The sequence below is a fragment of the Miscanthus floridulus genome, chromosome 8 (genome assembly GCF_019320115.1).
Source record: "Miscanthus floridulus cultivar M001 chromosome 8, ASM1932011v1, whole genome shotgun sequence".
NCBI classification, from domain to species: Eukaryota; Viridiplantae; Streptophyta; class Magnoliopsida; order Poales; family Poaceae; genus Miscanthus; species Miscanthus floridulus.
In genome coordinates, this window is record NC_089587.1 from 165,645,386 (window position 1) to 165,659,378 (window position 13,993).

The 13,993-nt window shown below is 43.2% G+C and overlaps 1 protein-coding gene across 1 annotated transcript; it reads right to left on the minus strand.

Moving 5' to 3' along the window:
* Positions 1-12,446: 12,446 nt before the first annotated feature.
* Positions 12,447-13,171, minus strand: LOC136473922 (histone H3.2). Its single transcript, XM_066471546.1, has one exon. It carries the CDS (start codon positions 13,083-13,085, stop codon positions 12,675-12,677), a length of 411 nt encoding a protein of 136 aa, XP_066327643.1. The 5' UTR covers positions 13,086-13,171; the 3' UTR covers positions 12,447-12,674.
* Between the last annotated feature and the right edge of the window lie 822 nt (positions 13,172-13,993).

The following is a 13,993-nucleotide window of genomic DNA, read 5'->3' on the forward strand; positions in this document are numbered from 1 at the left end:
CAAGAGGATTGAAGATGTTGAACAACGACATCCTGAATCATGTCCTGAAGATAATGATGACGATCTCTCTGAGGAGGACAATGGCGACGCGGAGGCTAAAGCCGAAGCTCAACGACGTGCTGAGGATGCACGTAACTGTAATCGGTTGAACTTTAACCGACACGGTATGGGAGGTAACAACCAAGGTAATAATGATCCTTTCTCTAAAACCAAGTTTAAGATACCTCCTTTTTCTAGTTCTGCTAATCCTGAAGCATATTTATATTGGGAGATGGCTGTAGATCAAAAATTTAGCTCCCATCAAGTACCTGAAGAATATAGAGTTAGACTTGCTACTAGTGAGTTTACTAGTTTTGCTCTTTTCTGGTGGAATGATATTTGCAATAATGCTAATGCTAATGCTAATGCTCAAATACCTCAAACCTGGACTGTACTTAAACGACGAATAAAATTAAGAATTGTTCCTCCATACTATCAGCGTGATCTACGATTAAAACTGCAACGTTTAAATCAAGGTAGTAAAACTGTTGAAGAATATTATCGGGAGCTTTTAATTAGTCTAGCACGTAGTAACATACAAGAGAATGATATGGATAAGTGTTCTAGATTTTTTGGAGGTTTGCGTCGTGAAATACAGGATGTTCTTGACTATAAAGAATGGACTAGATTTTCCCAATTATATCATTATGCTATTAAAGCTGAAAGGGAAGTACAGGGACGACAACCTAGGCGATCCACGACTCCATCCGTGACTCCATCCATTCCTTCACGTCCAACCGAGGTGAGTAAATTTTCTAATATGCAAACACCACCAGTGCCTGTAAAGAAGAGTTCTCGTATCACACCTTTTTCCAGTGGATCTGCTACACCTTCCTCTAGCAGCTCTTCTAAAGTTGTGTGCCACCACTGCAAGGGCATGGGACATATTGCTAAAGAATGCCCCAGCAAACGCGCATATATTGCTACTGATGATGGTGGGTATGCTAGTGCTAGTGATGAAGAGAATGAATTTGCACTTGCAACTGATCTTTATGCAGATAAATTTGCGGATAGTGCTGAAGATCCTGATGAGGTAATTGATAGTGTGGCATGCACTGTAGACTACAAATCAATCCTTGTTCAGCGTGTTTTGAGGACACAAGTTGAGCCAGTAGACAAGCTACAACGCCATAATTTGTTTCAAATGTTCCTCATTGTCAATAATTTCCGTGTTCATGCTATAATTGATGGAGGGAGCAGCAATAACTTGGTAAGTTCTGAACTTGTCAAGACTCTTGGTTTATCTACACATGCTGTTCCACATTCATACCATGTTCAGTGGTTCAATAATAGTGGTAAAGCAAAGGTAACACAATCTGCTCGTGTGCATTTTTCTATCAGGTCATACCATGATTATGTTGATTTTGATGTTATGCCTATGCAAGCTTGTTCACTTTTGTTAGGCCGCCCTTGACAATATGATAATAATGTTGTACATCATGGTAGGCAAAATAGATATACTTTTATGTTTAAAGGAAAGACCATTGCTTTACTTCCTTTAACACCTGCTGAAATTGTGCAATATGAAAAGGAACTTGCTGAAAAGAAAAAGAAAGGCCTTGATGACGACTCTAGCAAACCATTAAATGAACCTTCAAGTAACATGAAAGAAATTTTATTTGCTCTAAAATATGTTCTTGCCGTTCATGATGAACCATGTTATGCTCTAACTTGTACATCGTCTATATGTCCACTTGATCCTACTCCTAGTGCTATGCCTCTTGTTGGTACTAACCTTTTGTAGGAGAAGGAGGATGAATTCCCAATAGGAAAGCCACCATGGCAGCCGCCTTTGCGAAGGATGGGGCGCCAAGATGAACGTCTTCTTCCAAAACCATCGTTGTTGTCATTCAATGGAGGAGACGATCTACTTCAGTCGAGGATGACTTCAATTCAAGAAAGGGAGGATGATGAGGACATCACTACTTCATCGCATACAAGCCAAGGAGAGGAGGAGGTTCAGCATGGGCGTCCAATTCATCTTTTTCATGGTGGAAGCCTAGTCCAACTCAAGTTTGAGTCCGGCCCGGGCTCCAGGACCAATCTGCCTTAAACTGGTCATCCAGGACGCATCCGGACTCCATTTTCGACGATCCACATATGGTTGGAAAGCTAATTTGATAAGAAAGCCAATCCAAGTGGTTTCACATCAAAAACCTTCGGAATCAATGGGAATCGTCGAAACAAGTCAGCGTCCAGAATCTATCAGGGTGCTACGACACCGTCTTTTGGTCCGTTGGACCGTGTATCGTGTTTGGGCCCATTAGGGGGCATGTCTATGGGGGGTGACGCCCAAGACTCTATAAATAGTAGCCGTCGCTCTCCTTAGGGTTTAGGTTTTGTTTAGTTCTTGATTTCCTCGTGAAACAGACATCGTTTTGCTGCAACTATGCCGCCAAGGCTGCTTGCTGTGAACCAGGGCTCTAGTTCTTGATCTTGTTCGCCTGTGGCGATTAGTCCTTTCAAATAAAGACTTGAACTCCTTCTCGTTATTATAAGCCTCATATTTATTTGCAATTTCAGATTGCGTTCATCTTGTTCTTGCTTGTGTTCTCGATTCACTTGCAGGAAAGCCTTCTCGGCGAGGTCAATCGCGTTCGCGTGGTTGATAACCAACAGAGCAGTGGTGTAACGGTTGCGGGGGTCCGAATCAGTCTTGGTTCGAAGCCTAGATCGTGAACGTCGAGTCTCCACCAATCGACGCTATCATACCTATCGGAAGATCGGGCCTAGTCTACATCATAAGATAAGGCGCTCAAGTCAACTACAATACCGAGGACCATACCCTACGATACCCTGCACACCTGATAGACAGTACCGCCAGGCCATGCTAGAAGGGTACTATGCAACCTTCCAGGCGTGTCAGAACCCAAACAGTGTTGTGGGCGCTAACAATTGCCTTACAGTGTTGTGGGCGTCGTCATTTGCCATACCAGGCGAACACGGTAAAGTTTGCCACATGCGTCTGACATAAACAGTATTGTGGGCACTGACGACCATCTCGTACCCGATAGCGTGGGCAACAAGTTAGGAAGCACACATATACATTCTCTCTCTCTAAACTTGTAAGTCCATCCCCTTCACCTATAAAAGGGGATGCGCTCTCTCCCAACAGAGGATGGTCGTTCAGACTCTCTCTGGCTGGCTCTAGACAATCTGAGCATTCGAACAGCTCCACAGCTCTAGAACTCTAAAGCTACATAGAGTTCATGCTCCAATACTTAGCGCACGTTAGAGCCCCAGTCACTCTTAGCCCTTCGGTTTAGAGTCCGACCGGGCCTTTAATACCCTCCTTCTTATTCCTACTCGTTTATTACCCCACAGCAAATTTTGAGCACCTGGGCTCAGGAATAAAGTCTCCGACCGACTGAAACTGGACATAGGGCACGTTACCCAAACCAGTATAAATCCTGTGTCATTGAGTGCTAGGCCACATCCGATCACAACGCACGGCAAAACTACAAATATTTACTTGTTGGTCACTTTTCGCACTGACATAAGTTGTCTTGGAGAGTAGCCATAGAATACCTCAAATGGAGATTTTCCCAATGCGGAATATGTTGATGTGTTGTACCCAAATTCTGCCATGGAAATACATTTACTCCATTGTCGTGGTTAGGATCATAAGAATGAACTATGCAGCGAAGAAATCCTTCCACACACAAATTGAGACGCACCGTTTGGCCATTCGTTTGAGGGTGATATGAAGAGCTCATTATCAATTTAGTGTCTGACAAGAGGAAGAGTTTTTGCCATACTGCGGTGGTGAAAACTCTGTCTCGGTTAGAGATAATAGCCCGTGGCAATCCATGAAGCCTATATACCTGATTCATGTAAAATATGTGCAATATGCAGTATTATAAATGAATGTGTGATAGGTATAAAGCGCCGATACTTGGTGAGCTAATCCATCACTACCAGCAATGCACTATGGCGATCTGACTGAGGAAGTCCTTCAATGAAGTAAAAACTCGTAATGTCACATGCTTGAGAAGTGATTGGGAGATGTTCAAACAATCCTGGTAACTTGATGCACTATGTTTTCACCAGCTGGCATGTCTGACATTGCTGTACAAAGTGTTGTACCGAATGTTTCAAATTTGGCCAAACAAAAAGTTGTTTAATCCTAGAATATGTTGCACTAATCCTTGAGTGTCCTCCAAGACCACTATTGTGTAAAGCTATCAAAATGTCTCTTTGGGCAGTGGTATTATTGCCCACCCACACTCTTATACCTAAGAACACCATAATGTAACAAATAACCTTTTTCTGATTTTCTAGTGATTCTGCGTGTTCAGTTAACAATTGCTTAGTGAAGGAGTCTTCATCATAACCTTTCTTTCAGCTTCTAAATCCAAGTTGGAACACATGCTGAAATGACATTAACATCCTCATGACATTCACAACATGATAAGGCATCAGTAGCTATATTAGTAGCCCCTTTCTTATAATGTATGAAGATCCATGAGTTTAACCATGTAATTTAGAAGACACTCGTTTCTCAGTCAAGTGTTGTAAGCTCCCATGATCAGTCCTGATGACAAAATGCTGATGTTGTAAATAAGGTCTCCACTTATCAATGCCCAGGACAATTGCAGGGCACTCCTCATCAATAGAGAGAGTCTGGTTACGAAGTCCTAAGGGTTTGCTCAAGTAGGCCATTAGGTGTCACAGAACCGTCCACTCTATAAGAGCACAAGTGTAATGGCAACTGTCGAGATAGTCGTTCTCTCATAATTGAGTATATATAAATCCGGTAGTCCATCGAGTATCACGAAGGATCTTGAATTAAGCCGTATACAAACAAAGATCATACATGATTCAGCATACACACATCACATGTTACATAATGTTCACAAGTAGTTCAACATACATCGGAGTTCAAATATAATAGTTATTACAACACGAGTTTAAATTCAGTAGCGGATGCAACATAGTTCTGAAACACATAGACCACTTAGTTCAAATACATGCCAGTTCCATGACCAAGTCCCACAAAAGCAACATAGGTGAGTCAACATAGAGGGGCCGTGCCCGCGGCCTCACTCCTCGTCCACAGCTAGAGAGAAGCAGTTCTTGTAGTAACCATAATATACCACGTCATCTGCAACAAGGGGGAATAAACCCTGAGTATGATGATGTACTCAGCTAGACTTATCCGTCTTAAACAAAAATAAATTGACACCAAGGAGAATGCAAGGCTTTTCATGGTGGAGTTTGGCTTGACAACAATTTTGCATAAAAGCTTGCTAAAGTGAGCTCCACCATTTTTAATTTGCTAGCGTCAAGTTTATTAGAGCTATTTTAAGCTAAGTTTGCATCTATCCTAAAGCAACCACTTGATTAAGACAACAGCATCACATTAATAACCATATCCAATTTAGCATGATCAACCACTTACTACGATGTTGGAGCTAGTCAAGTTTCTCACTATCCGGGAGAGACGACGATTCAAATCGATTGCAACCAGCTGAGCAGAAATCCATAACACAAATCTAGGCAGACCAGATCATTAGTCGTCTTAGGTCATTAGCCTTCTACCATACTCCTACGGGCTACCACTCACATAACACTCTGGCCCAAAGCGGCTCTAGCTACAGCCGTATAGCTACATGACACTTTTTCCATCCATCACCTTGTGTGCCTTGCCCCACCGCGGGAACCGAATTTTTTACTTTTTAGCCCTTTTTTCGAAAGTTTCTCTCAAATAGACCCCTGGCGGAAAGAATTCAGAAAATGGACCCTAGCTCGGCGCCATCGATGCTGGCGCCGAGCTCGGCGCCAACGTCCCTGGCGCCGAACCCCTGGGCTGGGGCGATCTTACATGGAACGAAGCTCGGCGCCGTAGATGCTGGCGCCGAGCTCGGCGCCGTTGACGCTGGCGCCGAGCATGCAGTTTCAGGATATATAAAATTTGTGGATATATAAAATTTTGGCTTGTTTTACCGTGAGATAGATATATAAAATTTTGGCTAAGTCCCTAAATTTACCATAAGATGGGCAACTTAGAATTTGGCTAAGTCTTTAAATTTACCATGAGATGGACATGCTGAAATTTGTGGGACAGACATATGCAAAATGGCTAAGTCTGAATTTTTGCTATGACTTGGAGACTAGAATTTTACATGACTTGGACATTGACAAATTTAAAATTTTACCATGACTTGGATATTGAGAAATGTTGCTAACTCTAGAGTTTTACACTGACTTGATATTTGAGCACTTAAAACAACATAGAAATACTTAGGATAAAAAATGATCTAGGGTTCATGTTGATGAACGAGCCTAAAAATGTTTCTAAGTGTTGGATCAATAGGTAACACCCTTTTTCATGATGTAGTTTTGACCACAGTAAAACTATAGTTTCTTTTCTAGATATAAAGTTTGACCTTTAATAGAAGTTGTAGTTTGAGTTGAGTACAACAAACTTTGTTTTTGGACCTAAACCTAAATCAGTTTGCGATATTTTATCTTCCAAATTTGTATAGCAACTCAATTTAATACCTTACTACGAGTTTGAGTAATCTGAGGATATGACAACAAAACAAGTCTCGTGGTAAATATACATGTCCATCTCATAGTAAAATCACAGATTTAGACAGATCGTAACATATCCAAGTCACAATAAAATTCAATATGGCATTGCCATGATAAAAATTCAAATTACATATCCATGGTAATTCTAGTCTCAAGTCATAGCAAAAATTCAAACTTAGCCATTTTTGCATGTCTGTCCCACGGTAAAAATCAAATTTGACAATGTCCAAGTCATGGTAAAAATCCAGGCTTAACAAATTTCAGCATGTCCATCTCATGGTAAATTTAAAGACTTAGCCAAAATTTTATATATCCATCTCACGATAAAACTAGGGTGTTTGATGTGCTTGCTAACCATCGGCCTCACCAAACATAGGCCTCCAAAGGGCAAGGTCAACCCTTCTGTTCTGCTCGCGCATCAATCGACCCATCGACAGACTGGTCTGGTATTCAGCCCCGCCCGTCTGGGACGGCACACGGACGGCAAGGCATGGCCCTGCCCGCCCGGCTGCATGTCCCTGATCCAGTGGATTCTTCTTTCCTTCCTCCCCCTCTGGCGTAATCTGGTCATCTAGCCTCTGCTGTAAAATCACGCACGTCGTACTTTGCTATTCACGCGTGCGTCTGATGATCTGATCTGGTCTCACTCGTCTGGTGACTGGTGTTGTCCAGAGGCCAGAGCATATATTCCAAATAATGCTGCAGTGCCAGAGGACAGTTACAAGATCTGCACGCGGCCGGTAGAGTATCAGCATCTAAAAATGGTACCTTTTAGCAAAGCCGGTACCGGCACGCGGATTAGTTTATTTAGCCACAAAGTTCTTCTTCACCAGCCCCGGCTCGTCCGTCGTCGTTTGACCAAGATTCTCCTCGGGCCGCCTCGAATTCGAATCGACCTGACGACCGTTAACGGCGCCTGAAACTGCATGCCCGGCGCCAGCGTCAACGGCGCCGAGCTCGGCGCCAGCATCTACGGCGCCGAGCTTCGTTCCATGTAAGATCGTCCCAGCCCAGGGGTTCGGCGCCAGGGACGCTGGCGCCGAGCTTGGCGCCAGCATCGATGGCGCCGAGCTAGGGTCCATTTTCTGAATTCTTTCCGCCAGGGGTCTATTTGAGAGAAACTTTCGAAAAAAGGACTAAAAAGTAAAAAATTCGGCCGCGGGAACCCGCGGCCCTTGACGCCGCTGCTATACGGAAGCGCGACCGTCCTTTTCTCCCATCTCCATTCGACCTAGTTTCCCTACCTGCATTTGCTATCTTATTTTGTTTGCATGTTTATTTCAACTTGTTGGAGCAGGTTTGTCTGAAATGGCCATGATGGCGGAGGCAGAGGTGTGCTGGGTTTGGACTCTATGATGTACAGGGTGTTTTTTTCTATATTTTGTTCTAATTCTGGGAGCTGATTCAGGTGGCTTGGAAGTTGGAACTGATGGATTAGTTTTTTTTTTTTTTTGACAAGTTAACTGATGGATTAGTTGGACTTTTGGACGTTAAGCATAGCTACGATATAGAGTAAACCTGGTTGTATGATTTGTTTTCAATAATTTTTTCTCTGTGCGAAGTACACTGTAACAGCGTTAAGCATCAAACATCATTATGCAGATTTGCCTAAGACTACCCACAGTGTGCTCGAGGGCTCGAGGCTGAATAATGCTATTTTTATCGATGGTTGAGAAAACATCTCAACAGCACAATGTTGAGCGTCGGTATGTATGTGGCTGTGGGACCAATGTCAGAAACACCGTAGTATTTCTTTCCTGCGCACGCGAGTGCATCAACGTCGGCTGAGAAAAAAAAATTACTTCCTCCGCGTCGATGAAAGTAGATGACTCAATGTTGACCTTTTTTTAACTTACCATAGTTTCCACAGTGGTACTACCCGGTGCTGAAAGAAGAGAGGGTTTCAGCATCAACTTGTACCAACGTTGTGGGTCCCACATAGTATAATTGACTTGAAAGAATACAAAGTAGGGAAAGAAAATATCAAACAGAGGCTCCAAATTTTAAGCTTATAAACACTCTCTCCTTTATTTTCTTTTCAGATGTTCTCCTGCATTAATCTTTCGTTTATTCCTTGACAATTTTTGTTTGTTACTGCGGTTGGGGAACTGCTCAGTGCAATCATGAAGATGGTTCTTTATTTATATTTCAGTTTACACAGCATATAATAGTATTTTATTAACAGGAAGATGGATCTTGAGGTTGAACAAATCAGCTTCCACTACTCTATGTTTAGTGAACTGTCTGATTTATCTTCTCGATGATCACAAAGGATTTCTATTTTTGAATGAATAGAACAAACTCAGTCTGTACGATCCTACAAACTCTTGAAAAAACTATAAAACATAAGGAATCATATGTTATAATCACATCCATACAAATTAGTGTGTGCATTTGTTTCACGTGCTAAAATGAATTTAGGGGCCGTTTGAATCCCTTTATTTTGGAGGAATTGAAATCTACTTAATGGATTAGATTATTTGGCTTGGAATTTGACATTTCATAACATTCACAAGCTCACAAATAAGTCTATCTTAAATTCACAGGGTGGTAAATAGAAATGAATTCTATAAATCATTATACTATAATTCTACTCTCTAACTTATAGCACACTCTTCAACTCACTACCGTACCGTAGAAATGCAACATACTCCCTCCATTCCAATTTAACTGTCGTTTTCGGTGTCCGTACCACGACTTTGACTCAATTTGTACAAAATATGTGCAACATTTGTGTCTCCAAATAAATTTGTTAAAAAACTAGATTCAAAGATCTTTCCAATGATGCTAATTATGTATCATAAATAATAATATTTTTTAATATATATTTTGTTAAAGTTGTTTCTTGGGAAGCGAGAACAACAGATATTCTGGGACGGAGGGAGTATAGGTATGTCCTTGTATACCTAACAATAAATATACAAACATATTGTAATTATTAGAATGAATTCAATTGAAGGATCAAACGGGCCTCAGTGAAAACTTGTAATACGACACTACCACTGTGTGCAACTTAATGCAGTCTGAAATCCTGCAGAATAACCGGGCAACAGGATGGGGCTAGAGGCTGTAGTGGAGGCAATTATTCGGTTCCTGGATAAGGCAGTGAAGCCAACGCTTTTTGGCGGCCAAATTTGCCTATGGCAAACGTACAAAGGCATTTGTCGATCTGGGCAGGGGCGGAGCTACAGGGTGGTCCTTGTGGGCCGCGGACCACCCCGCGCTCCGGCCAACTAAGGCGCATCGGTACAGTTGGGACTGGAGAATCCGCCTGTGTGCCGCTCAGCCTTCTACGTTCTGCCTTCCGGCCAACTAAGGCGCATCGGTACAGTCGGGACTGGAGAATCCGCCTGTGTGCCGCTCAGCCTTCTACGTTCTGCCTTCCGGCCAATGCCCATCGCATCAGACTGCGCCCCTTCTTTTCCGTGCGGCTGTGCGGTGTCCCATCGAATTCTTCTGTGTGCATGTGGTGCAGCCGTAGGAGCAGGCGACGTGGCAACGGCGAGCACGGCCATCTGGCGATGGCGACTCCACGAACTACAATGGAAAATGCGGAGCAGCAGCTCTGCAGGTACATGTACATCTGAATTCTGATACGAAGACTCAATAACTAAGCCAAAGACAATTAGCCTGCTGCTAGCTGCCCTACTCTCGTTTAGTCATGTACTCACGATTGTCCTTTTCCTTTCAGATTCTCCAATTTCTTCCCTAGCAATTAATCACAATAAGAGTCAGGATTGGTGATCGGTGATCCGCAATTGGCATGGACAACAAAAGTACATAAGACACATGGTATGCAAAACTGATTTATTAGATTCTAGACTTCTGTGGCTTTAGATTTTTGGAAGATTTTTTTATGTGGCACTGAATTTATTTTATTTCAGTTTGCAGTAATGGATTATTGGTTTGGTAAACTGAAACATTATATAATCCTCTTGCATATTTGTTGAAACATTAAAATGAGTGGTGATATTGTCTCCCTTTTTCAGAAATATGCATCAAAGAAGTTGCAGACCTCACATGAAGTAGTAGCAGTGACGTATATCCTCTTTATCTTAATTGCATTTGGTAATTTATATACTGATGTAGCGACATGCTATATTTATAGTGGTTAAAAGCATTAACAATGGATCACCCTAACTATAAATCCTGGCTACGCCACTGGATCTGGGCCTGGTTTAGATTGCAAGTTTTTTCACTCTCTCTCCATCACATCAAATCTTTGGACACATATATGGAGTATTAAATGTAGATAAAAAAATAACTAATTACACAGTTTAATTGTAAATTACGAGACGAATCTTTTGAGTCTAGTTAGACTATGATTGGACAATAATTGTCAAATACAAACTAAAGTGTTACAGTGCCAAATACTGATTCCTAACCTCAATCTAAACAAGACCCTGGTAACGTGCCAGCAGCTATTCCTATGACCAGTGGCATGCATGTTGCATCCTTGCAATGCATGTTCACTATGTGGCTGAGGAACATAAAACGATTATGATTCCTCATTTATTCGCTGTGTTCATAGATTTAGCACAGTGAGAAAGTCGCTCAATATCTTTCATCATTGTGTTCATAGATTTGCAAAATCGGACCCTCCATTTTGACTTTGTTTTGGTATTTACGGAGTATTTTGTTAGTCGCTGAATTCTTACTCTCGGTAGTAGTAGAATTTTTACTCTTATCGAGAGAAGATGACACTAGGAGTTAGGGTAATTTTCTGTGGTTTATTTCCAAATGTCATACCAACCCGGGAGTTGGGGATACATATTTATAGGCTGCTAGTCTAAGATGTTGTCCTAGATGCTAAGATGTTGTCCTCTACATGCTAGTCTAAAATGCTGTCATATGCTGTCCTAAAAATAAACCATGCAGCCAAAAAACCATGTGACCAGCACAGGTCCTTAAAGACCACAGCAGCCAGACTTATCCATCATATTTATGTTCTGAGTTTGGATTGGACAATTGGAATCTAGGACAGCAGGCTCCAACAATAGCAGTGTGTCCAGCTTACCTGCGGAGCCTTCCCTCACCCTTGTTGGATGACATCTACTATTTGCTCAACCATCTGTCTTAGGTGACGTTTTCCTGTTTGATTTTTTCACGTTTCCCTTCACCATCTGCAGGTAAAATGGTGTGCCAAACCGATACTAGTTGCCAAATGTTGACGTGCTGCTGATGTGCTGTGCCTCTAGTAACTAGAGTCTTAATATTCACTACAAGATTTTTGCTGATGAGGCGCGCAGATGTGCATCGAGTAGTGCCTCTACTCTGCATGCAGCCAGCATGCTAATGAAACGAACAAATTCAGATATTAGCAGAAATGTCTCAAAATTACTAGTGTTCAGGAAGTGCGAAATATTGGTTTGTTCTGGGTAATGGTTGCCTGAATGTCAAGGTGCATGAAATTAAACAAGGGTAAAATGCCACTTACTCTATCCAAAGAATACACAACTAATATAGCACCTATATTCAGGCCTTATTTAGATTACCCCAAAATTCCAAGTTTTTTCACTCTCTCTCCATCACATCAATTTTTAGCCACTTGCATGGAGCATTAAATGTAGGTAAAAAAAAAAACTAATTGCACAGTTTAGTTGGAAATCACGAGATGAATCTTTTGAACTTAGTTGGTCCACGATTGGACAATATTTATCAAATAAGACGAAAGTGCTACTATTCATCGGATTGAAATTTTTCTCAATCTAAACAAGGCCTCAGTGTAACCTAAGGTAATCCCAGATTGAACACACTAAAGCCATGTTCAGTTAATCCCCATTCGAAACAAACTGGAGAGACTTGCAGGAGATTCAATGCCCCAAAATTCAAGAGTAACCGAACAAGCTAATGGGATTGAGAGATTTCAATAGCAAATTCCATTTCCATAAATAACAGACCACCATTACATCAGCATCAGTGCAAGATAAACAAGCAGGTTACCGAGCGACCGAACAACTCTCTAGGACTACGAACAAGCATAATGTTACCAACATGCCAGTGCCACCAGAAGGAAACCAAGACAAGCACAAATCCTACAAGCAGGCACGAAGCAAGCAACGACGACGACGGCCTCAAATGGGAGGAGCTCGCCTCGCTCAGGCCCTCTCGCCCCTGATGCGGCGCGCGAGCTGGATGTCCTTGGGCATGATGGTGACGCGCTTGGCGTGGATGGCGCAGAGGTTGGTGTCCTCGAAGAGCCCCACGAGGTAGGCCTCGGCGGCCTCCTGCAGCGCGGCGACGGCGGAGGACTGGAAGCGGAGGTCGGTCTTGAAGTCCTGCGCGATCTCGCGGACGAGGCGCTGGAAGGGGAGCTTGCGGATGAGCAGCTCCGTGCTCTTCTGGTACTTGCGGATCTCCCGGAGCGCGACGGTGCCGGGCCGGAAGCGGTGGGGCTTCTTCACGCCGCCGGTGGCCGGCGCCGACTTGCGCGCCGCCTTGGTCGCCAGCTGCTTGCGGGGCGCCTTGCCGCCCGTCGACTTGCGCGCCGTCTGCTTCGTGCGGGCCATTGGGAGCTTTGGTGCTTGGCGCGGAGGACGGCGAGCCGGAGGCGGCGGTGGATTTGGAGAGGAGTTGGTTTGCTGGGGTATTTGGAAGTGATGTGATGCGTTGGGATGGAGCGGATATTTATAGGTGGGGAGCGGAGCCGGGAACTTTTTCGGTGATGGGCACGGTGACGGAGTGGCGTTGGATGGGAATGGACGGCGCCGATGAGGTGGAGGCGGAGTCACGATCCGCGTGATGGGTGGTGCTGGGCTCCTATTGGCTAGGAATGAATTGGGAGGATCGGAGGGCCTACTGGTCGGTGGGTACAGATGGTTTTCGGCTTCTTTTGAAACCCGCGCCACCTCGCCAATTTGTTTTGACTGGGGCGCCTCGGTGAAAACGCGAAAATGAGGCTGGGCGGACTGGCAGTGAAAACGTGAAAATAAAGAGGCGGGACAGCTGGAGCGGATTGCGGAAATTTAAAATAAAAATAAAAATAAAGAACGTGTTGCAGCGGTAGATTAATTGCGTCCATAGTCGGAGAGTGAAGTTTCTCACGTGACACTGAGGCCCCGTTTAGTTCCTCCTAAAACCTAAAAATTTTTACGCAGTATCCGTCCCATTGAATCTTGCAGCACATGCATAGAGTACTAAATGTAAACGAAAAAAAAACTAATTACACAGTTGGGTGAGAAATCGCGAGACGAAACTTTCGAACCTAATTAGTCCATAATTAGACAATAATTACCAAATACAAACGAAAGTGCTACAGTACCCAAAACCCAAAAATTTCCAGATCTAAACGGGCCTGATTCTAGTTTTCACTTGGAAGCCTGGACGTGGACTGTGGCACCTAGATTAAAAAAGTGGACGTCATAGCATCCTAAGAAAAAAAATATATTCCTCTGTTCAAAAAAAAGACGTCATAGCA

What these genes read in the sequence shown, in the direction of transcription:
- LOC136473922 (XM_066471546.1), bottom strand. Translation starts at nt 13,085, where the DNA reads ATGGCCCGCACGAAGCAGACGGCGCGCAAGTCGACGGGCGGCAAGGCG.